At 33.7% G+C, this 27208-nt stretch overlaps 3 protein-coding genes across 4 annotated transcripts in view; 2 read left to right on the top strand and 1 right to left on the bottom strand.

Annotated features, from left to right (window-relative positions):
* Positions 1 to 3420: 3420 nt before the first annotated feature.
* On the top strand, positions 3421 to 17563 carry CLEC2B (C-type lectin domain family 2 member B). The gene is made up of 4 exons (XM_081821202.1): positions 3421 to 3523; positions 11184 to 11341; positions 14807 to 14910; positions 16123 to 17563. Exons 1-4 carry the CDS (start codon positions 3466 to 3468, stop codon positions 16229 to 16231), a joined length of 429 nt encoding a protein of 142 aa, XP_081677328.1. The 5' UTR covers positions 3421 to 3465; the 3' UTR covers positions 16232 to 17563.
* Positions 17564 to 19221: 1658 nt separating this feature from the next.
* LOC102746459 (killer cell lectin-like receptor subfamily F member 1) overlaps positions 19222 to 27208 on the bottom strand; it is a 14530-nt gene continuing 6543 nt past the window's right edge. Inside the window, exons 2-6 of one of the 2 annotated variants that reach the window (XM_006732133.3) lie at positions 25305 to 25403; positions 24290 to 24445; positions 21456 to 21595; positions 20318 to 20430; positions 19222 to 19815 (exon numbers count right to left, since the gene is read on the bottom strand). In XM_006732133.3, coding sequence (XP_006732196.1) covers positions 19695 to 19815; positions 20318 to 20430; positions 21456 to 21595; positions 24290 to 24445; positions 25305 to 25403 — 629 coding nt within the window. In that variant the 3' untranslated portion in view covers positions 19222 to 19694. The remainder of the gene's footprint in view (positions 19816 to 20317; positions 20431 to 21455; positions 21596 to 24289; positions 24446 to 25304; positions 25404 to 27208) is intronic. The other variant, XM_081821199.1, reaches the window with a different exon arrangement.
* Positions 26122 to 27208, top strand: part of LOC102738867 (GPI-anchor transamidase-like) — a 2078-nt gene continuing 991 nt past the window's right edge. The window contains 1 exon segment of the mRNA XM_081819919.1: positions 26122 to 27205. Within this exon segment, the coding sequence (XP_081676045.1) occupies positions 26227 to 27205 (979 nt within the window). The 5' untranslated portion in view covers positions 26122 to 26226.

Below are 27208 nucleotides of genomic sequence, written 5' to 3'. Positions count from 1 at the left end.
TGTGTGACTCTGAAACCATTCTATCAAGGATATCAGTGGCCTCCAAGTGCTCCATTAGATTTTTCTACCTCCACTGCTACCACCCTTGTTTACGAGATCCCCATAATTCAGTTGATTAGAGTTATAGCTCCCTAAATAGTCTCTCCACTCACTAGTCACAGGGAACTTTTTATTTTTTTTAAAGATTTTATTTATTTATTTGACAGAGACACAGCGAGAGAAGGAACACAAGCAGGGGAAGTGGGAGAGGGAGAAGCAGGCTTCCCACCTAGCAGGAAGCCCGATGTGGGGCTCGATCCCAGGACCCTGGGATCATGACCTGAGCCCAAGGCAGATGCTTAACGACTGAGCCACGCAGGTGCCCCAATCACAGGGAACTTTTAAAAGCATAAATGTAGCAGTGCCAAACACCCACCTAAAACAATTCAGTGGCTTCCATTATATTTTGAAGAATGTCAAGTTCTTTCCCAGAGCCTTCAATGCTTAGCATCATTTTGCTCCTAACTAGTCACTATTCCATGCTACTTCCGACCTTATCAAACTTGTTCTACTTGGCCACATTCTTTTCAATTCTTTCCCGATTTAAGGCACTTGAACTTGCTGTTCTTTTTGCTTAAAATGCTTTCTCTGGTTTATTTCACATAAATGGCCACTGTTATGTTTTGGTTTTAATGTCGCTTCCACCCAATTCCCCCTCCCCACACACGCTATCTTTTCTGGTCATTTTCCCTTTATCTATCACCCTGCTTATTGCCTTCCAGCTCTTGTTGCAATCTGTAATTTTTAAATTTTTTTTTTCAGTTGACTATGTCTTTTCCACCAAATGCAAATTCCAGGAGAGCACAGATTATGTCATTTTGTTTATTATTATATTTATGGAAACTAGCACATAGTAGGTGATCAGTAAATATTTGTCAAAGAATGAACAAATAAACACAGTGCTGGTGGTACACAAGTGAAATATTGCAGTTGATGCTTATTATGTAGCTTTGAAATTCCAGATGGTCAGAAGAAATGCACAACTAATGACAGGACTTTTCAGAAATTTGGCAGAAACACACAGGTTAGACATAATTCCTAATCATATTTCTCACATGGTTGAAATAATAACAGTCTGGTGGCTCAAAAACAATGCTAGTTTTCTCTTTGCTTCATTCCCTCTCCCTCCTTATGGTACTTCTTAAAAATTACTTTATTATGAATTTTTATAAGTACCAATATTTTCATATGTTACGCATGATAGTGTAGATAGCTCATACTTTTGGAAGAACATCTAATCAATATATGCCAATTTATTTATCTTTGACATTTTTTTCTTAACAGGATAATTAGATAAGCATGCAAGACATTTAAACTATAGTTCTAATTCTGGTTAAAACTAAAAAGGGTGGTCGGGGCGCCTGGGTGGTTCAGATGGTTAAGCGTCTGCCTTCGGCTCAGGTCGTGATCCCAGGATCCTGGGATCAAGTCCCGCATCGGGCTCCCTGCTCAGCGGGGAGCCTGCTTCTCCCTCTGCCTCTCTCTCTCTCTCTCTCTGTCTCTTACGAATAAATAAATAAATAAAAAATCTTTTAAATAAAAAAAAAACTAAAAAGGGTGGGACAGCCTAAATACCCATCAGAAAACGATTTTTTTAAAACAGTATAGCTACATAAAAGTATTATCGGTCATTAAATTTATAATTTCAAATTATTCTTTAACATGATGTATAAATCCAGCTGTTGCGCCTCCAAATTTTAGTGGCTTAAAACAACAATCATTGTATTGCTTGTGGTTCTAAGGTTTAGGGATAAGGACCGATTCAAGAGGAATGGCTCATGTCTCCTCTGTTATGTTGGGCTCCAGAACAGTGAAAGTAGGAATTAAAGGTCTCTTAAGGCTTGAGCTCTAAAGTTTCAGTGTCACTTCTACCAGTCCATTGGTTAAAGCAAGGCACAAGGTGATTCATATGCAAGTGGTGGGGAATACAGTAGATCTCTTGATGGGAGGAGGAGCAGGATCATGTGTCAAAGGGGTGGTGGACACAGGGGGGCATGATTCATTGGGGGCCATTCTTAACAGTCAACCACACATGAGAAAAACAAACTGTTAACTGAAAACATTAGAATATAAAACAGTGGGTACGTGATGATTGTACTCATTTAAAATCATGTGTATTTGTGGGGGAGGTTATATGTGTGAAAATAAGATTAGAGAGATATATGGATGGAAGGATGTTAACCCAAATGATAATGCTGGTTATGTCTAAGTAGTAGAAATTTAGATGTGTTTTATTTTTTTTAAGATTTTATTTATGGGTGCCTGGGTGGCTCAGTTGGTTAAGCGACTGCCTTCGGCTCAGGTCATGATCCTAGAGTCCCTGGATATAGTCCCGCATCGGGCTCCCTGCTCGGCAAGGGGTCTGCTTCTCCTTCTGACCCTCCCCCCTCTTATGTGCTCTCTCTCATTTCTCTCTCTCTCAATTAAATAAATAAATTCTTTTTTAAAAAAAGATTTTATTTATTTATTTGATGGAGAGAGAGAGCACAAGCAGGGAGAGCAGCAGGCAGAGGGAGAAGGAGAAGCAGGCTCCACACTGAGCAGGGAGCCACCCTGGGATCATGACCTGAGCCAAATGCAGCCGCTTAATGACTGAGCCACCCAGGTGCCCCTTAGATGTGTTTTAAATTTAATATCTTTCATACATCCACAAAGGAAAAATGTTTATTCAACAAAAGAATAGCTCTTCACTAGGAAAAAGATAGGAATGATAAATGCCCTCAATAAGTTTATCGTCTATAAGTACCTCCTGTAACATTTAAAATTGCATAAAATTTTACATTAAGTATGCTTATAATCACATAAAATAACAAAAGAGTTTTATTTCAAAAAAACTTATGTACCATTTTTTCCCCAAATGGATACTAATAATACAAGGCCAGAAAAAAACAAAAAAAAAAGTGTCTTGTTCAAATTCCTTTGCTCGTTTGTAGCAAAAAATCTCAATTCCAAATCTTTGGATTGATTACTTATGAACTTTCAAATATGTTATACTATCTATCCTTTAAAATAAATTTTTCATTAGTTAGAAAGTAGATTTTCTTAAAAATATTCAAGGAGTGTTAGGATGTAGTGATATTGTACCATAGAAAAAGGATACTGAAGGCCTGGGGGTAGCTCCAGGTCTTAAGAAATTCTACCCTAAAGAATTATACATATTTGATTCCTTGGACTATGACAGTAAAATCAATGGTGACACTTAGATTGAATGTAAAGATGAACTGAGAAATTTCAAAAAAATAGGGTTGGGTTTTTTTCCATATATCAAACAAATAATATGTTTGTGTTATCTTATGAAATATCGGAATAAATTGCCAAAAGAAGTTTGTTAGTTATGGTTATGAATGCAAATTTAGTCTTTCTTTTACCTGTTTCTAAATTTAATTTTTTTCAGGTGTAAAGGACAAGTGTAAGAAGACAACTTGCATGTATATTACATTTGCAATATCTTTAATTTTAAATATTATTCTAATTATTGTATTAGGTGAGTAAATTACACTTTTTATTTCTTTACTTATTTTTTTCTTTTGAATGATCATTTTCTTTTCTGCCTCAATCATGATTTTTTCTCATTATTCTTACTCTTTTCCCATTATTCGTGATTTAATGAGTATCAATGAATGGATTATTATGAATTACATGACCTATGTAAAGCATTGGGAGATGCAAAAATGATTAAGAAAAAATCATTCACCCTGATAATCTCCCATTCCACCCAACATTCCCAAAGCAGTGGCAATCACTACTTTGATTTCTGTTGCATAGGTTAGTTTTGCCCATTTAAAAATTTTTCCATAAGTAAGATCATACAATTTTATGTATTCTTTGCATCTTTTCTTTGTTCCATATCATGTTTGTATGATTCTTCCATGTCATAACATGTAGCAAAAGTTCATTGACTCATTGTTGAAAGGGGTTGAAAAAACTTCATGCAAAGAGCCAGATAGTAAATAAATTTGGCTTTGTCAGCCTTACAATCTGTGTTGGAAGTACTCCATTCTGCATTTGTAGTGAAAATAGAGCCACACATGATATATAAACACTTGACCTTGCTGTGTTTCACTAAAATTAAACATGGAAGTTTGAATATTATATAATTTTCATGTGTCACAAAATATTACTCCTCTTTGAATTGTTTTGATTTTCTATTATTTATTATTGTGTCGATTATTTTTAAAATGTAAAAACATTTTTAGCTCTGATTTTGGCCTCAGGGTGTAGTTTTCGGATCCTCGCTGTAGAGTATCTCATGCTATATATTAATTTATTAATCACTCTACTTTTGATGGACATTTGGACACATTTTGACTACTGCAAATTATGCTGATTTGAACATCCTCATACTTTTAGACTTTTAGTGAATAGTGGGTATCGTTTGAGATATACTTATGAGAAGAATTAGTAAACCATGGAGTATGTGTAGGTCAGCTTTAGTAAATAATTCCATAGATTGTAGATAATCTAGCCTGAAGTTTATGACATACTGGTTGTTTAACATTGGGTCAACACTTTGTTGTCAGTTTTACCTATTTTAGCCATTCTGATGAGTGTGTGTTAATACCTTATTGTGACTTTAGTTGACATTTTCCTGATGACCAATACTGTTAAGCTCCTTGTTGTATTTATAGTTTAGTCGCAGTATTTTGTGATGGGTATATTCAAATACTTGGTCCATATTTTTATTGAGTTAACTCTTTGTTTTTTGTTTTGTATTTCTATTGTAAATATCTTCTACTATGTAAATATAAGTATAGTAAAAAATTTTTATGAAGCTTACATGTATTTTCTATATGATGTCTTTCAATAAAGGGAAGTTCTTAAGTTTTCGGTAGTTTTAATTTTTTAAATTTTTTTCTCTTTTTACTATGTTTTACATCCTGTTTAAGAAATTTACTGTACTCCACATGCATGAAGATATTACTCTAGAGTTTCCATTGTAACATTTATTATATTTTTACTAATTTCACACCCAGAACTATAACGCTTTTGAAATTGATTGTTGTAAGTGTTTGGGTATAATGTCAAATGTATTTTTCTTCATTCAAATAGCCTTTTGATCTGAAACAATTTATTGAAAAGTCCATAGTTTACTTTACAGTTCATTCCTGGTGTTGTGCATCCTGAATTTGGAAAAATGTATAATGACATGTACCCTTCATTATGTTATCCTACAGAGCATCTTCACTGCCCCAAAAGACTTCTGTGCCCCATGTATTCATCTCTCCTCAAACTCCAACCACTGGCAATCACTAATCTTTCTACTGTCTCCATTGTTTTGACTTTTCCAGAATGTCATACAGTTGGAATCATATAGTATGTAGTCTTTTCAGACTGGCTTTTTTCACTTAGTTATATGTACCTAAGGATCCCTCGTGTCTTATGGTTTGAGAGGTTTTTGTTTGTTTGTTTGCACTGAATAATATTCCATTGTCTGATGTATCACAGTTTATTTATCTATTCACTTATGGAAGAGCATCTTGAATGCTTCCAAGTTTTGGCAATCATGAATAAAGCTGCGTGAACAACCATATGTAGGTTTTTGTGTGGACAGAAGTTTTCAACTCCTTTGGGTAAATACCAAGGAGTGCACTTGTTGGATTGTATGGTAAGAATGTGTTTAGTTTTGTGAGAAAACTCCAAATTGTATTTCAAAGTGCCTGTACTGTTTTGCATTCCCACTGACAATGGATGGAAGCTCCTGTTACTCCACCTCCTCGCCAGCATTCAGTATTGTCAGCGTCCTGGATTTTGACCGTTCTAATAGGTGTGGAGTATCCCATTATTGTTTACACTGGCATTTTCCTGATGACATGTGATGTGGAGCATATTTTCTTATATTTATTTGCCATCTGTATATCTTCATCGCTGAGGTGTCTGTTCAGGCTTTTTGACCATTTATTCATTTATTAATTAGGTTGTTTCTTTTCTCATTGTTGAGTTTTAAGTGTTCTTTCTATGTTTAGATAACAGTCTTTCATCAGATGAGTCTTTTGTAAATACTTTCTCCCAGTCTGTGGTCTGTCTTCTCATTTGCTTGACATTGTTTTTCACAGAGCAAAAGCGGTTAATTTTAATGAAGTACAGCTTATCAATTATTGCTTTCATAGGCTGTGACTTTGGTGTTGTATCTAAAAAGTCATCACCATATCCATGGTTGTTAAGGTTTGCCTCTATGAAATCTTCTAGAAATTTTTTCGTTTTGTTTTGTGTTTACATTTAGTTTGTTTTTACATTTGCATTTGTTTTTAGTTTAGTTTTGTGTTTACATTTAGGTTTTTTATATGTTTTGAGTTAATTTTTGTGAAGGATGTAAAGTCTGTGTTTAGACTCATTTTTTTGCGTGGACATGTGAATGTCCAGTTGTTCTAGCACCATTAGTTGAAAAGACTGTCTTAGCTCCATTATATTACCTTTGCTCTTTGTCCAAGTTCAGGTGACTACATTTGTGTGAGTCTATTTCTGATCTTTCTTCTCTATTACATTGATTTATTTGTCTATTCTTTCATTGATACTACACTGTCTTAGAGATTACTGTAGCTTTATAGCAAGTCTTGATGTTGGGTAGTATCAGTCCTCCAATTTTATCTTCTCCCAAATTAAGTTGGCTATTCTGTACTTTTTGCTTCTCAATATAAATCTTAGAACTAGTTTATTGGTATTCATAAATAACCTGCCTAGATTGGGATTTCATCAAATCTATGGCTCAAGTCCAGAAAGAACTAACATGTTGACAATATGGTGTCTTCCTAATTATGAACATAGAATGTCTTTCTAAAAACTATTTAGTTCTTCTTTGATTTTGTTCATCAGAGTTTTGTACTTTTCCTCATATAGATAATATAGTATATATTTTACTAGATTTATACATAAGTATTCAATTTTGGGGGGTTCTAATGTAAATCATATTTTATTTTTAATTTTAAATTACACTTCTTTATTTCTGGTACATGGGAAAACAATTGACTTTTGCATGTTAACCTGTATCCTCCAAACTTGCCATGATTATTTATTAGTTCAAGGAATTGGGTTTTTTTTTTTACTTCTTTCAGATTTTCTACAGAACAATCATGTCATCTCTGAACAAAGGAATTGTTTTGTTTTGTTTTTTAGTTTTTTTGGATTTTCTATAGAACAATCATGTCATCTCTGAACATCTCTCCTTTCCAATATGTATGCCTATGATTTCCTTTTCTTGCATTATTGCATTACACAGAACTTTTAATATAATGAAAAGTAGTGGTGAGAAGGGAAAGCTCATTCTAGTGGGAAAGCCTCCAGTTTCTCACCATTAAGTATTATATTAACTGTAGGGTATTTTTGTAAATAGTCTTTTTCAAGTTGGGGAAGTTCCCCCTCTATTCCTAGATTCCTGGGAGTTTGTGTCACGAGTGTTAGGTTTTTGTCAAGTATTTTATTCATAGGATCATGAATCATATGATTTTTCCTTTATAGCCTGTTGATGTAATAGATTACATTAATTGATTTTCAAATGCTGAACCAGCCTTGCAGATCTGAGATAAATCCCACTTTGTCATGGTATATAACTCTTTTTATATATTGTTGGATTCAATTTGCTAATATTTTGTTGAGGATTTTTGTATCTATGTTCATGAAAGATACTGGTCTGTAGTTTCCCTTTCTTTTATCTTTGTCTGGTTTTGGTATTAGGGTAATGCTTGCCTCATAGATTGAGTTAGGAAGTAGCCCATCTGCTTCTATCGTCTGAAAAAGATTGTAGAGGATTAGTATAATTTCTTCCTTAAATGTTTGGTACAAATCACCAGTGAACCCATCTGGGCCTGGTGCTTTCTGTTTTGGGATAGTACTAATTATTCATTCAATTTCTTTAATAGCCTATTCATATTGTCTGTTTCTTCTCATTTGAGTTTTGAAAGATTGTGTTATTCAAAGAATTGGTCCATTTCATCTAGGTTATCAAATTTTGGGTCACTTTGTTATTCATAGTATTCCTTTATTATCCTTTTGATTTCCATAAGATCTGTAGTGATGTCCTCTTTTTCATTTCTGATATTATTAATTTGAGTCTTTTTTTTTTTCATAGTTAACCTGGGTAGAAGCTAGCTGATTTTATTGTTCATCAAAAAACAAGCTTTTGATTTTGTTGATTTTCTTTGTTAATTTCCTACTTTCAATTTCATTTATTTTTGCTGTAATCCTTATTATTTATTTTCCTCTGTTTAGTTAAGTTTAGTTTTCTCTTATTAGTTTTTAAGATGAAAACTTAGATGATTGATTTTAGATCTTTTTCTTTTCTAAAGTATGCTTTCAATACTATATATTTTCCTGTAAGCTTTGCTTTCACTGCATCCCACAAGTTTTGATAAGTTGTGTTTTTATTTTTCTTTAGTTCAAAACATTTTAAAATTTCTCTTGAGATTTCTTCTTTGGTCCATGTGCTATTTAGACCTTTGTTGTTTTATCTACATGTTTTGGGAAATCTTTCATCTATCTTTCTGTTATTGACTTCTGGTTTAATTCCATTGTGATCTGAAAGCCGACATCATATGATTTCTTTTCTTCTAAATTTGTTAATGTGAGTTTTATGTTAATTATTAATTTAAATAACTTGCCAATCTTCATTTAGAAGTTTATGTAAGCATTCGGATTATCTGCAAATAGAAATACTTTTATTTATTCTGTTGAAATCTTTATAACTTTCAGTGTATTGCCTTATTTTACTGGATTGAACTTCCAGTACAAGGTTGAAGAGAAGTAGTTAGGGTTGCATCCTTATCTCTTTCTTAAATCCATAAGAAAGTTTTTAAATATTTTTCCATTAAGAATGGTTACTTGTAGGGGCACTTGGCTGGCTCAGTCAGCTGAGCAACCAACTCTTGGTTTCAGCCCAGGTCATGATCTCAGGTATTGAAATTGAGCCCCATATTGGGGCTCCTCACTCAGCATGGAGTCTGCTTCTCTCTCTCCCTCTGCCTCTCTCCCTGCTCATGCTCTCTCTCTCTGTATCTCTCTGTCTCAAAAGAATACATAAAATCTTAAAAAAAGAAAAAGGTGTCAAATTACATAAAAATAAAAATAAAAAATAAAAAGCTTCTGCAAAGAAAATAATCAACACAACTAAAAAGCAAACTATGGAATGAGACAGGATATTTTGCAAGTGACATATTCAATTAAGAGTTAGTATCCAAAATATATAAAGAACTTATAAATCTCAACACCCAAAAAACAAATAATCCAATTAAAAATGGGCAGGAGACAAAAACAGACATTTCTCCAAAGAAGACATACATGTGGCCAACACACACCTGAAAAGATGTTCATTATCACTTATCAGGGAAATGTAAACCAAAACTACAATGAGATATGCCCTCACACCTGTCAGAATGGTTAAAATCAACAACAGAAGAAACAATAGGTGTTGGTGAGGATGTGGAGAAAAGGGAATATTCATGCATTGTTGGTGGGAATGCAAACTGATGCAGCCACTTCGGAAAACAGTATGGAGGTTCTTCAAAAATTTAAAAATAGAACTATCTTATGATCCAGCAATCACACTCCTGGGTATTTACCTGAAGAATATGAAAACATTAATTCAAAGGGTACATGCACCCTTATGTTTATAGCAGCATTATTAACAATAGCCAAGATGTGGAAGTAGCCCTTGCGAACCATCGATAGATGAATGGATAAAAAAGATGTGATATATATATACACAATGGAATATAATTCAGCATGACAAAGAATGAAATCTTACCATTTGTAATGAGGTGGATGGAGCTAGAGAGTATAATGTTAAGTGAAATCAGTCAGAGAAAGACAAATACCATATGATTTCACTCATATGTGGAATTTAAAAAACAAAACAAACAAGCAAAGGGGAAAAAAGAGAGAGAGAGAAATCAAGAAACATACTCTTAATTATAGAGAACAAACTGATAATTATCAGAGGGGAGGGAAGTGGGGCATGGGTTAAATAAGTGATGAGGATTAAGAAGTGCACTTGTGATAAGCATGGGGGGGATACATGGAAGTGTTGAATCACTATATTGTACACCTGAACTAATATAACAATGTATGTTAACTAACTGGAATTAAAATTGAAAAAAGAAAAAGGTGTTAAAAGTTTTACCTTCTATAGGTACTTGGCATCAGAAGACTGTAGGTGATAATTTGTTTTATCTTCACATACCATAGATCACCAGCATCCCATTTATGACTGGTGTTTGAATCAATGCCTTTAAAGTGAATCATGTGGACAATAAGTACCGTATCTCATCCTTAAGGTTTTGTTCCTTTAGACCCACTTTTGGTACCCAAAACTGATTCACTCTGGGTGCCTTCAGGAAAATAGACACTGAAAAATGTTACAAGAATAGGACTTTAATATGGGATTTAGGAATAACATCACTGTGGAAGTAGTTGAGGAGTGATGGTCTGGAAAGCTGTGTAGCTGGAGGAGAAATAGTCACTAATGATTTTGGCTTAAAGTGCTAATGAGTTTGTAGAACCAAAGATTAAAGGAAAGTCTAAAAATACATCTAGCTGCCAAGACTACCAAAGGCAAACTCTTTAAAAGGCCTGTGAAGTTCCTATGCCCTAGGTCTCCCAGGATAAAAATTTCTGCTTTACTTCCACCTTCAAAATCTCATGTGGGTTCTTTTCAGCATCTAACTCAGAGCCATACAGTGATAGTGGTACTTAGTTGACAATAAGCAATCAAACACACATATTGTTAATTATATATTCTGTTTTATTCTTTTAATTGCTTCCTTAGAAATTAAAACATGTGTCCTAGATTATAACAGTCTAATATAAATTAGTATTTTTATTACCCCCAGACAATGCTAGGATTTTGTTATATTTCACTTACCCAAAAGTTATATAGGTGACTTAACACAAGTAAAATCACACTGGTAGCCCTACAAAGGATGATGTATCACAAGTTGAAGTTGAAAGGAATATCAGTGTCCTGTCAAATCCTGAACTGCTGTCATTTAACCTAACATGAAATTTGTCTTTCAACTTGTTGCATGATAGATATGCAATTCTGGTCATGATCAAAAACTTACATCACAATCTTGTCTTTCCCCATTGATCTCAAAATACAGAGGCATATTATTTTATCTGGCCCTTAATGTATGTGTTTGTCTCATTTCCACTTTTAGCATTTACGAGTACTCAGGATTCCTGCCCAGATGATTGGATTAGTTTCCAAAACAAATGCTATTATTTCTCTAAAGAAGAAGGGGATTGGAATTCAAGTAGACACAACTGTGTCACTCAACGTGCTGATCTAACTATGATTGACACTGAGGAAGAAATGGTAATTTGATACGCAATTCTTATGCAATTTCTTAAGTAGGGGCATTGGGAATATTCAAATGGTAATATGATTTTTAAAATTTTTCACATGTCTGTCTATGCAGAAGATTTTTAGAACATGCCATGTGAGATGCAGTTGAAAAACTTGGTGATGTTTGGTTTGAATAGTTAAGACTTTTATCAAGTAGTAGACTTGACAGGTATCTTTGTATTTTAAGGAGTTTAAATAGAAGAACTTGATAATATTTGGAATCCTTTTAAAAGTCAGTACTCCATAAAGACAACTGTTTTAGGAAGGATGGGATTCTCCAATCTACCCCCTTTGAGGAAACTTCTGACTTAGTCCTGCTTCGCTCCTCTGAGGTCCCGTAGCAGCTTCCATCAGAGCACTCACTACCAGTAATTGAATAGATATGTAACTGAAAGTCTGAGACTGAAGCATGAGCTTCCACTGAACACACACTATGTTTTATTTGAAGTTGCCACATTTGCTATACCATAAAGGCAGGTACAAATTAAAAGCTTAATGGCCCTTTTTAAAATAAATATTGATTTACATGGCAAAAATCCTATATAAGTAAAGGAAATATCCTAGAACTTTAACAAAGGATTGTGAAACTACATACTTCTGCACTTGTGAAATCTGTTCTTCCCCTGAATCACTTATGTGATAAACATACATTTTTACTTTTGTTTAGTTTCTTTAAAAGTTAAGGGTCAAGATATGATTTCACTCATATGTGGATTCTAAAAAAACCAAATGAATAAACAAACAAAAATCAGAATCAGACTTAGAAATACAGAGAACAACCTGATGGTTGCCAGAGGGAAAGGGGTGATAGGATGGGCAAAATGGGTGAAGGGGTGTGGGGGGTACAGGCTTCCAGTTATGGAAAGAATAAGTCACAGGAATAAAAGGCACAACATAGGGAATACAGTCAATGATATTGTAATAGTCTTGTGTAAGTGAAAGATGGTAGCTACACTTGAGATAAGTGTACCATAATGCATAAATTTGTTGAATCACTATGTTGTACCCCTGAAACTAATGTAATATTGTACATCATCTATACTCAAATAAAAAAAAAATTGGTAAGGGGTCAATATAAGCAGTAAGATAACTTGAATAATTTTCAGTTAAGTGTTTAAAATGTTAAGCAGCACAGCACAGCATTTAAAATTGTTAAAAGAGAATTCTCTTAATTCTGTGGTCAATAAAATACATTTACGTAATCTGCGCAAAGATTGGTTCAAATTTAAATGGATGTGAACCGGACAGGGACAATTTATAGTGCAAGAAAACTCAACTATTTTGATTAAAACAAAAGGTATAGAAATCCAAATAAAACAAAAAACTAGGTATGTGAACAGTAGACACAGCAAATCAAGGAAGATGCAGCCTCGAATTAATAGGAAGATCTTCTGTATGTAGTCAGTAGTTTCACTGCTGAATTTTGCAAGACTTTTGCAATGAACATTCTGAGAAATTCTTAAATTGTCCTTTATAGTTCCTCTTGGGGAAAAATGTCTAAATTTGCAACAAGATGGAAAAATAATGAGTGCTAGTAAAAATTTTGAGAGGTAAAGAATTAACAAGGCAAATATTTTAAAAATCTTCACTTATAAGAATCTTGTCAGCAAAGGCTGACAAAAATAGTGAATATCATAGAACACAAAGATCAAAGCATACCAAAATAATTAGTTTTGAACTTAAGAGAAGTCATTAAACATATCAGTTAAGAATGATCGTACTCTTTGAATCAAGAAAAGAGACTTTGATCCTACAATTTCCTGATATATTTTGGAAGTCATAGATTCCTATATTTACTACATAATCTGGGCAAAATTTAAGTGACAAGCAAAATGAGGAAAAGCTGTCTGTGAAGGAGTGATAAAAATAATATATAGAAGAATTTTAAAGGAGTGTTTATTTAAAACAACTTAATTAAAATATTATATATGTTTACTTAAATTACAAAATGTTTTCCTTAGTTAAAATGGGATATAGCTTGTTTCATGAAATATTTTTCATATTTACTTCCACTTATGTAAAGTTATCTTGCATCTTTAACAAGAAGCCACATGGGTATTCTTTTAGTAAGCAAATAATAATTAACATTTTTCTTAGGACAGGCTTTAGGAAACTTACATCCCTGTTCCCTGTCACTAAGACCACAACTACTGAAACTCATCCAGTTTTCCCAGTTATCCAATAACATATACACTGTTGGTTGTCAATACATTTATCCTTTCTCACATTTTTTTCTGCCTTCAGGCAAGCTCTTCCCTAAGCCTAGAATATGAATTGTCCTCTTCTTTCTTGTTGTCTGTATTTATTATGGAATATTCTATTCTTCCCCTCCAGATACACCTCTTAGAGCACATCCTATATGCAAGTGCCTTATAAAGATTCAGATACTTCTGTCTTATAAACTAAAATTTCACTTTGTATTTATTACAGTCACATTCTTCTCCTTATCCAGGAGGATATTTTCTAACTCTATGTTTACATAAGTTTCTTCACTATAAATGAAACCCTGTGAATCCAGGGACAGTGTTTAATTAATCTGTTCTTTTATAAACCCGAAGCTTAGCTCGATGAGTTAAATTTTTTTTTCAAATAAATTTATGAAATGCTGCAGAAAATGGTATATTAAAATGTCAAAAGTTATTATTAGTGTCACTGTTATAGACAGGAATGGGCCATAATGTTGTGAACTTATCCCTTATATTTATCATAAAATTGAAACATGGAGTGATACAATGTCAAGTTTGTGGTTTCCCAGATATTTAGTGGCATAATAGACTCAATGACTTTCTGTATATAATTGTGTGGTTAAAAAGGCCCCAAGGCAGCAAGAAATTTCAACACTGAATGAATAAGGAGAGATGGAGAAATATGAAGATAAAATTATATTTTTCCCCTGAATGATCTCTTTAGAAATAGAAATTTTGGGGCAGAAAAATAAAATTTGAGAATTAAATTCTAAAGGAATTGGATATACGGAGGGTGTGTGTCTGTGTGCGTGCCCATGTGATCCTTTTGGGAGAGAATTTGAAGTAAAATATAACGTTAAAATCAGTATAGTAGTATTTACTGGGAAGTGGAAAAACATTATAATAAGTATCTGATGATTAGAAAGGCTGTGTAAGAAGTCAGTTGCAAACGCTGGCTTTCTGGGAGTTTACGGTATTAAAATCCTGGAGGAATAGATTTGCATATTGAATATCTATCAATTTGGAATCAAACAGTATCCTAAAGAAAACTTATCTCACATCTTTGTTTACAAGTAAGAAAACTAAGGGTCAGAAGGTAAAAATGCTTTCTCAAACTCCTGTTGCTATTTTCTGGTGAAGCAGGAGTTGAACATTTGTTGCCTTGCTCCTCACAACCTGCAAAGCAAGGGATACACAATAGGTTGTAGTAAAAACTAAAAAATATATAAAATTTATTTCATCTCTAAAGGCATTTCTTAAGCGACACAAATGCACTTCTGATCACTGGATTGGGCTGGAGATGACAGAAAATCAAGCAGGACGATGGGTAAATGGAACCATATTTAACAAATGGTGAGTTTCTTTCTTTGGGGGATTATTTAAATTTAGATAGCACAGCCTTCTCCAGAACCTTTGCATTAGCTGCATTTCTCTAGAGCCCAAGGTTTGGGTGTGTGTTGGAAAAATGAGAGGGAAAACAGTATCGTGTATTGAGATTAGTTCCAAGAATCAACCAGGGAGGTTGGAAATCAGGATATAAGAGGGAAGATCTTAGTTGGTTATTTTGAAAATAAAGACCGGTGATTCATAAACACAGACCAAAAAAAAAGAAAAAAATCCAAAAAACATTTGCCTGATTTTAACCTATATTCTCCAATTTATATCTATTCTTCAAACTTCATGCTACCTGTTTGTTTACATCTTTTACAGTTCAAGTTAAACTTGTTCATTTTTACCTGATTTTATTTGGCCTTCATATCTTCCACTTTGTAACATTTACTGCACAAATGACCTCCACATAACCACCCTAAATGGTGACTGCCAGTCACTTAGCCACTTAGTTTATAATAGAATTTCTCAACAGCAACACAACTGACATTTTGGGCTGAATAATTCTTTGTTGTGGGGAGGGGGTGCTGTCTTGTGCATTTTAGGATGTTAGCAGCATCTCTGGCTTCTACCTATTAGGCAGTCCTCCCCCCCCCTCCACTTATGACAACCCAAAATGTCTCCAGATGTGGCCAAGTGTGTGTTGGGGGGTGGGGTGGGGAACACAAAGCAAAATCGCCTTGTGTTAAGAACTATTGGTTTTTTATAAACTGGTAGTTCCACTGATTACACATAACTATCTTAACGTCAGTTTAACAGGTATAAATTCTTTTTTTTTTTTAATTTTTTTTTTTAAAGATTTTATTTATTTATTTGAGAGAGAGAGAATGAGAGACAGAGAGCATGAGAGGGAGGAGGGTCAGAGGGAGAAGCAGACTCCCTGCCGAGCTGGGAGCCCGATGCGGGACTCAATCCCGGGACTCCAGGATCATGACCTGAGCCGAAGGCAGTCGCTTAACCAACTGAGCCACCCAGGCGCCCCAAACAGGTATAAATTCTTGGAAGAGGAACTCTTATGGTCTGATTTGGTAGATATCTTCCCCTTAGCAAGAGAGGACACTGCCACAGCACACTTTTTCAGGACTCTGGACAGATATTTTTTTAAATGGGGTCATTGGGCAAATGAGAAATCACAGGATTTTTTTTGGTACATGGTGTTTAATCCCTTTATCGTAGGTTTTCTGTGAGAGGAAATGAAAAATGTGCTTACCTCGATGATGATGGTGCAGCAACAGCTAGATGCTACACAGAAAGAAAATGGATTTGCAGGAGGAAAATGCACTAACTTAATGTTTCCATAGTGGAATTGCAACATGGGTACCATGATTTTGTAATTCTTTTTTTTCTTTCCCTCTGTATAAGTTAACTTTCAACACTTCACTGCTTTAATGTTCTAGCCTGATAATACATCTTGATAATTGTCAAAATAATTTCCTTCAACTTATTTTTCTACTTTTCAAGGCCTGGATCTTTTCTATATCAATTTTAGAAGACTCCTGTAATTAATTTCACAGGACTTATAGATCAATTTGGAAAGTGTTGTATTTATAATATTATTTCTTATTCATTTATAATATATATCTTATATTGGTGTTTGTCTTCTTGTATGATTTATAGTTTTTCTAACCAGTCACTGCATGTTATTTATTATATGTGTCCCTATTAAATGTATCTGATGTTTATGCTGTTGTAATTATGTAATTTTATTATTTTTTGTAATAGTTACTTTTATATATGGAAATGTAATTCTTTGTGTTATTCTTCTCCTGTTCAACATATATTCTGAAAGCTCATAATTCTAATAATTTGTGGATTCTTTTAAATATTGTAAAACATAGCACCTAATAATAAGTTTTATTTTTTCTTAGAACTATTACTTAACTTTTGTATAATTAAAATGTGTAGAACTGCCAAGACAATATTGGCAGTGAACATTATTAATTTGTTTCACATTTTAAAGAAAATTCTTCTAACATCTTCTTTTTTAAAATATTTTATTTATTTATTTGAGAGAGAGAGAGAACAATAAGGAGAGAGGGAGGAGCACACTCCCCACTGAGCAGGAAGCCTGACATGGAACTCAATCCCAGGACCCTGCGATTATGACCTGAGCCAAAGGCAGATGCCCAACTGACTGAGCCACCCAGGCACTCCACTTCTAACATTTCAACACTATCAGTCTTTTATTTCATTTTTATGCACTTTTTTTAAGTTAAGGCAGTTCTTTTCTGTTCCTGTTTCCTAAAAAAATGTTTTCAATAGAAAGGGACTTTGAATTTTCTTATATGTTTTTGTTTCCTTCATCTATTTTGATGTTCTTCCTTAATCTTTCAATGTGGTAAATGACAAAAGTTTTCTAATATTAAATAACTATTTTGAATTCCTAGATCAAATTCAACTTGGCTATGGTGTTATATTTATTCTAAGTTGATTTATTCTGATATTTATTTTTTAATATTCCTATGCCTAAATTCATTAATGTGATTGCCCTAAAATTTTCTCTGGGGGGATTATTGGGATTATTGTTTCAATAATTCAAAGAAGATGTGTTGTTTTACATTTATGGTATAAAATTGTGAATGGTAAGCTTAATATGTCTAAAAAATTAATTATTGTTCATATTTTGTGCATATTTTAGATTAGATTTAGGTTTGTGATCATCAGTGTACCCCAGCACCAATCTTTGAGAGTCACGGGAAATCAGACTCGAACATAAAGATCAGTTCAAACATTGGTGAAAATGGTTACTGGCATTCTGCTAAGGTTATTACCACAAAACAAATAAACAACACTACACACCAGCAAAGGATCATGGAGATCAAGGATAGCAATGTCACCTCAAAGGGTAACTTTTGTGACTAGGTCTGGAACAAGTTGAGAGTCAAAATAGAGTATACAAATTGAACAAAATATGAAAATGAGAGTCCACAAAGATACAAATACAAAAATGAATACACTGAGATTCTGATGAAGAATGGGATATTTACAAAGTCTAAAAGTACCTTCTGTCAAAGCAAAAATTGCACCAAACAATATTACACAGGAAAAGACTTCATTCAATGTTATGACAATAGGGACATAGGCGAGAACTCGGTCTGAACTAAAATCTGCTGAAACAGAGGACAGCAAGGTTTTGCAGAGCTGGGGCGAGGGAGGAGATCATACACCATCTGTGTCTGCTAAACAGCTGTACCCAGAGGCAAATTAAACTTTTTCAGGTCTTCATGATAGGAGAGAGTTTTACAACTTGGATCTAGATGCCCACTGAAGTTAGCCTCCTACCTTCCCACAGAAACTAAGAAATAGAGGTGCTACTTTTCTTGATGATTACATTTCAAAGGAATGACTCTCTGGTCCTTTAGAGAGACACTTCTGGGTTGAAAAGCCTTTAAAAAGCTTTTTGAAAGATTTGCATCTCAAAGAAGCGGAGACAGAATTTCCAATTACAAGTTTCCTCAAGTAAATGGTCTAAAAATGAGGAGGTCAGGAAGAACAAAGCTTTTCTAAAATTTAGTTAAGCTGAAGGGAATGTAAAAACCATCTTGGTCACTGTCCACAAAATATTAATTAATTACAAAGGGAAAAGAGAAACTTTACAGTGAAGTCTGATAGACATCAGATTAAGCATGTGAACAAAGTCAATAGCATCAACAATGGAACAAATAAATGTGTGTGCCGTTGGAAAGGATGCAGTGAGAACTTCTCACTGTTTCTGCCAAGGAGCAGTTGAATATAACCATGAGAAATAATCAGACAGATTCAAATGGAAGAACATTTTGCAGAATAACCTGGTTGTAGTATTCAGAAGTGTCAAGTTGTGAATAGCAAGGAAGGCTAAAGAACTCTTCTAGATTTAAGGAGATTAAAGAGACATAATAACTAAACGCAGAAGATGATTCTGAGCTGGATCTTTTACTCTAGAGACAATTGGCAAACCTTAAAGAGAGTCTGAGAATTAGATGGTAGCACTGTGTCAGTGCTAGTTTGTTAATTTTGATCATTATTTGTGATTAAGTAAGAGATTTTTTTGTAGAAAATGTACACAAAAGTATCCAATGATACTTGAAATTTTATAATAAAATGTATCAATCTGACAAGTAATTCTCAAGAGGTTCAGGAAGAAGGAAAGTGCTTTTGGGCTGTACCTGTAATTTTATGTTTATGATAGTTTCTAAATTTAGATTAAAATTGTATAAAATCTAAAGAAAACAACATAGTTAATGCTTTTGAGTCATAAAATCCAGTTTTAAGGTTTATATCAAAGAAATAACAGGTATTACTTTTTAAAAAGATATTCAGAACGTTTACTGCAGCATAGTTTACAGTAGAAAAAACTTGAGAACAAAGTTAATGCTCATCAAGAAAGCAGTAAAAAAAATGTATAAATCCATACTAAAGCACAACTCAGAATTATATGAAATTTGCATAGGATATTGTTACAAATTAAACAAGCACAATACAGAAAAGCAGGTATAATTTGACCACATTTGTTGTAAAATGAAAAATGAATAAAAATCTTGAGTATGAACGCATGGACTCACACTGGATTATATTACCACGTAAAACATTGAAAGGGAATATTTTAGATTGTTTACATGGGGTACTCTAAGGTTAGAACCAAGGTAGATGATGGAGGGAAGATGGAGAAGACATTTTGTTGTTTAATTGCAATTCTATTTTTTAATTGTAGTTTTAAATTCTTACTCCTTAAGATTAATATTAGAACCTAATTGGCAAAAAAACTTTGATCATTGATTATTGATTGATTGACAAATCCATTTGAAAACACTGCTGCAGGTTTCAGAATAAATTTTGTTTTCCTTGGTGGCAGCACAGCTATTTTCTTTAGCTGGTCCTTTTATGAAAAATCTGCAGAAGAAGGGATAAATTCATTGTTAATCATTGTTGCCAAAGACATCCATTTGGGTTTTCAACTAATACCCTCCCTTAATTGAAAGGCCATTCAGATTTTAGGGTATTTTCAAATCCCTTGATTCACTAAAAGTTACAATATCTCTGTAACTTAGTCTTATTCTCTGTGATTTGCACAGAGTTCCCAGAGAGTCTGTTAGAAATGACAGAGCTAAGAGTAAATCTGTGTCCATATCTCTGTTCTAGTCTTCTTTCCATTTTTTTATATGGTGTAGTCTTTAAACAATAAATGCACAATGATTACTGTTTTCAAATCTTTTTGCTTTGAAAACAAAACCAAAATATCCATCATTATTCCAGTGAACATTAAATCAATTTTCATCCTTTCAAATTCCTTAGTATCAAAATTATTTCAGAGTTGATTTTGGTGGACTTAGAGGTGTTTTATGGAGATAAGTTCTACAATAGACAGTAAATCAGACAGTGTTTTTGGACTCACATCTTTGAATCTAATGGAGAACCATCCACCCAGGTCCATGTCCTCTTCAGTGATGTAAAGTTAAGCCCAATCCACACATAGTTTGTTTGTTTTAGGTTTTTCTGTATAAAAGCCTAAAAAGTAACGAGTAACTAAGTGAACAGAATATTTTAATAATGTAGACATACTAATTAAGATTTAGAATTTTATTGGACAATTAGCATCCTACATGAATATTCTTATACTAATCAATTCATAACTTATTTACACACACTATATATTTATTACATACATACACATACATATATATCACTTGTAAATTGAATACGAATGTTCAGCCCAGGACTAGCATGAGTCAAGTGAAGCACTGGCATTGAGCACAAAAATTAGGAGGGTGCCAAAAACTCGATGATTGAGATAAATGATAATTTAATGGAAGGGTGGGAAGAAATTTGAGAAAAGCCATTTTTTAAAAAGATTTCATTTATTCATTGATTGATTTTAGAGAGCCTGAGAGAGAGAGAGAGAGTGTGTGTTAGAGAGGGGAGGGGCAGAGGGGGAAGGAAAGAGGGAATCCCAGGCACACTCTGAGTGTGGAGCTGATGCCCCCATTAGCTTGATGTCAGGACCTTGAGATCATAACCCTGAGATCATGACCTGAGCTGAAATCAAGAGTCAGATGCTTAACTGCCTGAGTCACCCAGGCACCCTTGAGGAAAGCCATTTGTTTTTCATTCATTTAGCATAATTTTTTTTAATTCAAGTAATTAACATAGTGTATTATTAGTTTCAGAGGTAGAGTTTAGTGATTCATCGGTTGCACATAACACCCTGTGATCATTACATCAACAAAGCAGTAAAAAAATGTATAAATCCATACTAAATCCCTCCTTAATGTACATCACCCATCTACTCCACCCCCAATCCCCTTCCCCTCCAGCAACCCTCAGTTTGTTTAAGAGTCTATGATTAAGAGTCTCTTATGGTTTGTCTTCCTCTCTGATTTTGTCTTGTTTTATTTTCCCCCCCTTCCCCTATGATCCTCTGTTTTGTTTCTTAAATTCTACATATGAGTGAGATCATATGATAATTGTCTTGAGGAATACCATTTTTAACTGCACAGAGATTAATGTCATAACCCTGACACTAAATCACTTACCATTTCAAGTTGGTCCTGAATGATTGGTAGATGAGATTTTCTTCCCAAACAATACCCATAACTGTCACTCCAACTTTTCATCTCATTAGAGAACCAATAACACTTTTTTTGATATTTGAGCCATTCAGATGGGCACAACCCTATAGGGAAATGGAGGAAACAAAGAAAATTAAGTTACATATGTATTCAATGAAAATTGAATACTTCTGTGTCGTATAAATAAGAGTGGAGCTGTATGATAAAATCACTCTAACGAAGTGCTCAGATTTAAAAGATGTCCAAATTACAAATGATAATTTACGGGAATTAAGAAATTAATTTCATAAGATGAAGCAAAACTTAGACAAAAGAGGATTTCTTTTTCATGCCCAGTTCTAATGTAATTACTAAAATAACATGAACCATTTAAGCTGTAAATTGCATTAATGCTACTTGTGAGATTAAATATTATTTATACCATTCTCTTAGAATTTAATCATATAAAGCTTTAAGATTTCTCTCCTTGTCTTATGTGCATAAATCTTCCCTTAATAACTCTTTTTTGATATTAAATAGTATCGAAAATAATAGTTTTTCAGCCCCTATATAATTACAAGTTGAAGTTCTTTGATTTTCTTAAATTAAATTAAACTGAGGTCTTCAATTGAAAATATCTGAGACTTTGGAATAATAACGAGAGAAAGTAAATTGTATGAATAAATATGAGTTCAGGTCAGTATAACTATTCAAACTTATGGCCATTAAAATCTCCCTTCTTTTTTTTTTTTTAAGATTTTATTTACTTATTTGACAGAGAGAGAGACAGCGATAGAGGGAACACAAGCAGGGGGAGTGGAGAAAGAGAAGCAGGCTTCAGGCTGAGCAGTGAGCCTGATGCAGGGCTCTATCCCAGGACCCTGGGATCATGACCTGACCCAAAGGCAGACGCTTAACGAATGAGCCACCCAGGTGCCCCGAAAAATCTCCCTTCTTTATTGAAGTAAAATTCATATGACATAAATTCACCATTTTAATCACCTTAAGGTGCAAATGCCATGGATTTTATTACATCCACAATGTGCAAACATAACTACTATTTAATTCCAAAATATTTTCATCACCCCAAAATGAAACCCTGTAAATATTAAGCAGTCATTATTCATTCTCCCCATCCCATTAAGTTTTAACATTGGAAAATGTAAATCTTCCAAATTAATTCTTCTTTTTCAAGATTATTTTTGTTATTCAGGATTTCTTCCAATTTCACATGAATTTTAGGATCACCTTGTCCATTTCCACAAAAAAAAGGCCATTGGAATTTTGATAGGAATTTCTTTGAATCTACAGAGCACTTTGCTTAGTATTGCCATCCTAAACAAATTGTGGATCTATACAAACAGAGGAATGTTCTTCAGTCAGAAAAGGGAATAAAATGCTGATATATGATAGAACATGGATGAACCTTGAAAACATTATGCTAAGTGAAAGAAGCAAGACACAAAAAGTGAAATATTGTATGATTCCATTATATGAAAGTCCAAAATAGGTAAATCCACAGAGACAGGAAGCAGATTAGTGGTTGCTAAAGGCTGGGGGAGAGGGAATGGGGAATTGCTTACTGGGAATGGGATTTCTTTTTGGGTGATGAAAATGTTTTGGAACTAGATACCGTCGTTGAACATTCATATGTCCTAATGCCATTGAATTGTTTTATTTTAAATGGTTAACTTCATGTTTGTGGATATTTCCTCAATTAAAAAAGAAGAAAAAAGTAATAAGAAATTAATATCTTACAACCTGATATACAGTATTTAGACATTTTAATAAAAGTTTAATGGTGTCTATATGATTCCACGTTTACTTATCAAAGCTTTCTTACCTCTGAAAAAGTTCCATTATAATACCCAACATAATGATGAATTAGCTAGTCAGAGTCTAAAATAAGTGTTAAAATTACAGTATTTCAATTAGTTTGGGACTTGTAAAACAGATAGATAATCCAAAAGAAGAGTATCAATAAGTAAACGATAATATATATGACATTTTCATATGTGATAAGGAGAACAACACAATCTAGTGGATTAGAGAAAATCCTTTTTTTAAAAGATCTTGTTTATTTATTTATTTATTTATTTATTTATTTATTTAGAGTCAAGGGCAGAGCAAAGAGAGAGGGAGAGAGAGAACTCCAGCAGACTCCCCACAGAGTGCTAAGCCCTACTTTGGGCTTTATCCCAGGATCCCAAGAGCATGACCTGAGCTGAAAGCAAGAGTCCGACGCCTAACCGACTGAGCCACCCAGGTGCCCCTAGAGAAAATCCTTTGATAAATAATTATAAAATAAATTAATCTGCACATTTCTCACATATACTATAAAACAAATTGTTGAAGGCCCAAAAAGTTAAGCACTTTAAAGTTAAACTAAAACAAAATTGGAAGTAGAAGGGACAGTTTTCTAAAATTTTGTATAATTGGAAGTTATAAGCATAAAATCATAATGAATCATTCATGTGTATAATTACTTTTATTCATTTTGTACTTCAAAACTGAATAAATAAGAGACAAAAATAGTTAGTTACATACTGCCTTATAATCACAATTAACTTTCCGTATTTGTGTGTTTCAATTTGATTTTAAATTCCTGAAGGTAAGAGCCTCTTTGTTATGTTCTTTTCACTGATACCTATCCTCCCACCACAAAAAGAGTAATAAATTATATGTATATATGAAGTTTTGAATGAAAAGTAGATTGATATCAAATCTTTATTTGTTAATGTAATCTGCATAACTGTTAAATAGGATTTTTCAAACTTAGAAAGCCAAAAGAATTTTATAGGCCAAGTCTTGAGAGATACCTGAATGGTCTGTAGCTTTTGAACCACAGTGGCTTGTGTCCTTATTACTTATATTTCCTCTTGTGCCACTGTTCATTTTCAGGTTTCCAATATCATCATGTTGGGTGATATTTGAATTCTTTGCTTCTTGGCATTTTAGCAATATTCCCTGAGAAACTTAAAAACAGAATTATTTTAACATTGGGTAAATATCTCCTCCCTGTGCAGTGCTCCAGACACAGATTCTTTGGAATGATTCTGATGATTGGAACAAGAAACAACTGAAGGGATAACTAGAAAGTTTCTTTCTTATTTTCATTTTATTTAATGAAAAATAATTTCAAATACTACATAATTAATTCACTTATAGAATACATATTTGTTGAGGATCTATTCTGTGCCAGGCATCATGCTAAGAACTGGTGAAACAGTAGTAAATGAAGCAAAATTTCCACTCTAGGGAGTATACATGCTCTTTCCATGCCTTCTTAATGTCATGATTTTGCTGAAACCAATGACACTGTGCTTAGCCCATTCTACCATAATTACTTATTTAAAGTCTATTTCTTTCACTAGAGATTTATCACCATGATTATTCCTTTTTTGGTTTTTTGGTTTTGAGGGCTTTTTTCTATTTCAGAAATTTGTAGTAATGCTTGGGGTATAGTAGTATAAAGTATAAACTAAATACAATCTTAGATACAACATGTAAACATTTTTAAGAAAAATCATGAAATTCTATTCACAGGTTCCTAAGAAATCCAAAAATGTGGTTTCCCAATACACATCACACACACACACACACACACACACACAATTTTCTTCCTTTTAGATTGTATGCCATTTGAGGACAAGATACCTGATTTGCCTACATATTAAATACATTGCTATGGAGTAGAGTATATGGCTTTATACATAGTAGCTTCTTATTAAGACTTTGTTAACAAAAAAATGAACAAATGAATGAATGAATACGAAAAGAGTCATAAGAAAATAGTAAACATTTTCTATATTTTTATTTAAGATCTTAACTTACCCAGTAAAGACAGGGAGATCAAAGTCAGAACCAGAATACCATTTACTGTTCCAGATATCCCCAATAAGATTTTATACCAGTGCAACATCACAGAACAATCTGAGAGATTAATCACATGAATTAGCTCAGAAAAGTACATTTCCAAGAAGTGAAAGCAACTATAATAATAAGATTGCATATAGTACTGGTTTTGAATCTTAAAGGGTAGTAGGCAATCAAAAGCTTAAAACCTAAATAAATAGGAAAATATATACCTATTTTATTTAGTAATGGTAATACTGCATATGGAGAGCAGTTATGATGCACGTTACATTGAATCTTAAGAAATTGCTAATATTTTACATAATAGACCTAGTGGATAAAGAATTTTAATGTATACGCCTAATAATTCCCCAAGCGTGCATGCGCGTGCACACACACATGCTCATGTGCACTTACAGATACACACATATATGGTCCCGTTTCCGTAGTGTAGTGGTTATCACGCTCGCCTCGCAGATACACACATATATATTCATATAAGTATATACTTTCTAATTAATAATTTGCTTTAATGTAATGTTCACAAGTCATTCAACCTATTTCATCTACTAAGGATGTAATACAAATCAGAACTAAATATGACTCCTGATACTTGTTCTTTTAACCTAAAAAAATCCTAAAATCTTTTCTAACCAATGCAATAACGACGTTTCAGCTTCTCATTAGATGGTGAACTCTTTAAGAGTGGTAACTTATTTTTCATATGTTTACGCTGCTATGTTAGAGATAAGATGTGCATTCAGTGATGGCTATTAATGAACAAAAGGATATCATAATAGAGAAAGTAAATAGTCTCACTCAGGGCTTCAAGTATATATGTTGCTATTTTTCTCAACCTCATTAAAAAGAACTTAGCTTAGGGAAGCTGAAGCCGGGAAACATGGTGGCCGCGTGTTTTCTCAGCAAGAGTTTGACTACCCTGGCAGGGTTGTTGCTTTTGTCCTTCGGCACCTTGGCCGCTAGTCAGATCGAGGATCAAGCAGAACAGTTCTTTAGAAGTGGCCACACAAACAACTGGGCTGTTTTGGTATGTACATCCCAGTTCTGGTTTAATTATCGGCATGTTGCAGATACTCTCTCTTACAGAAGTGTCAAGAGGCGAGGTATTCCTGACAGTCACATTGTTCTGATGCTTGCAGACGATATGGCATGCAACCCTAGAAATCCCAAACCAGCTACGGTGTTTAGTCACAAGAATATGGAACTAAATGTGTATGGAGATGATGTGGAAGTGGGTTATAGAAGCTATGAGGTAACTGTGGAGAATTTTTTATGGGTATTAACTGGCAGGATCCCACCTAGTACTCCTCGCTCAAAACGTCTTCTTTCTTAGGATAGAAGCAATATTCTTATTTATATGACAGGACATGGTGGAAATGGTTTCTTGAAATTTCAAGATTCTGAAGAAATTACCAACATAGAACTTGCAGATGCTTTTGAGCAAATGTGGCAAAAAAGACGCTACAACGAGTTACTGTTTATTATTGATACTTATCAAGGAGCATTCATGTATGAACAATTCTATTCTCCTAACATAATGGCTTTAGCTAGTAGCCAAGTGGGAGAAGATTCACTCTCGCATCAACCTGATCCTGCAATTGGAGTCCACCTTATGGATAGATACACATTTTATGTTTTGGCATTTTTGGAAGAAATTAATCCAGCTAGTCAAACTAATATGAATGACCTTTTTCAGTCATGTCCTAGAAGTCTCTGTGTGTCTACCCCTGGACATCGCACTGATCTTTTTCAGAGGGATCCTAAAAATTTCCTGATAACTGATTTTTTTGGAAGCGTATGGAAAGTGGAAATTACAAGAGAGACTATTAGTTTGCAACCAGATTTAGAAATCATGGAAAGCA

Source organism: Leptonychotes weddellii, chromosome 5, assembly GCF_054177405.1.
Source record: "Leptonychotes weddellii isolate Sample4059 chromosome 5, ASM5417740v2, whole genome shotgun sequence".
Lineage (NCBI taxonomy): Eukaryota > Metazoa > Chordata > Mammalia > Carnivora > Phocidae > Leptonychotes > Leptonychotes weddellii.
Note: the sequence above shows the minus strand (reverse complement) of the source record. Positions and strands in the feature narration are given on the sequence as shown.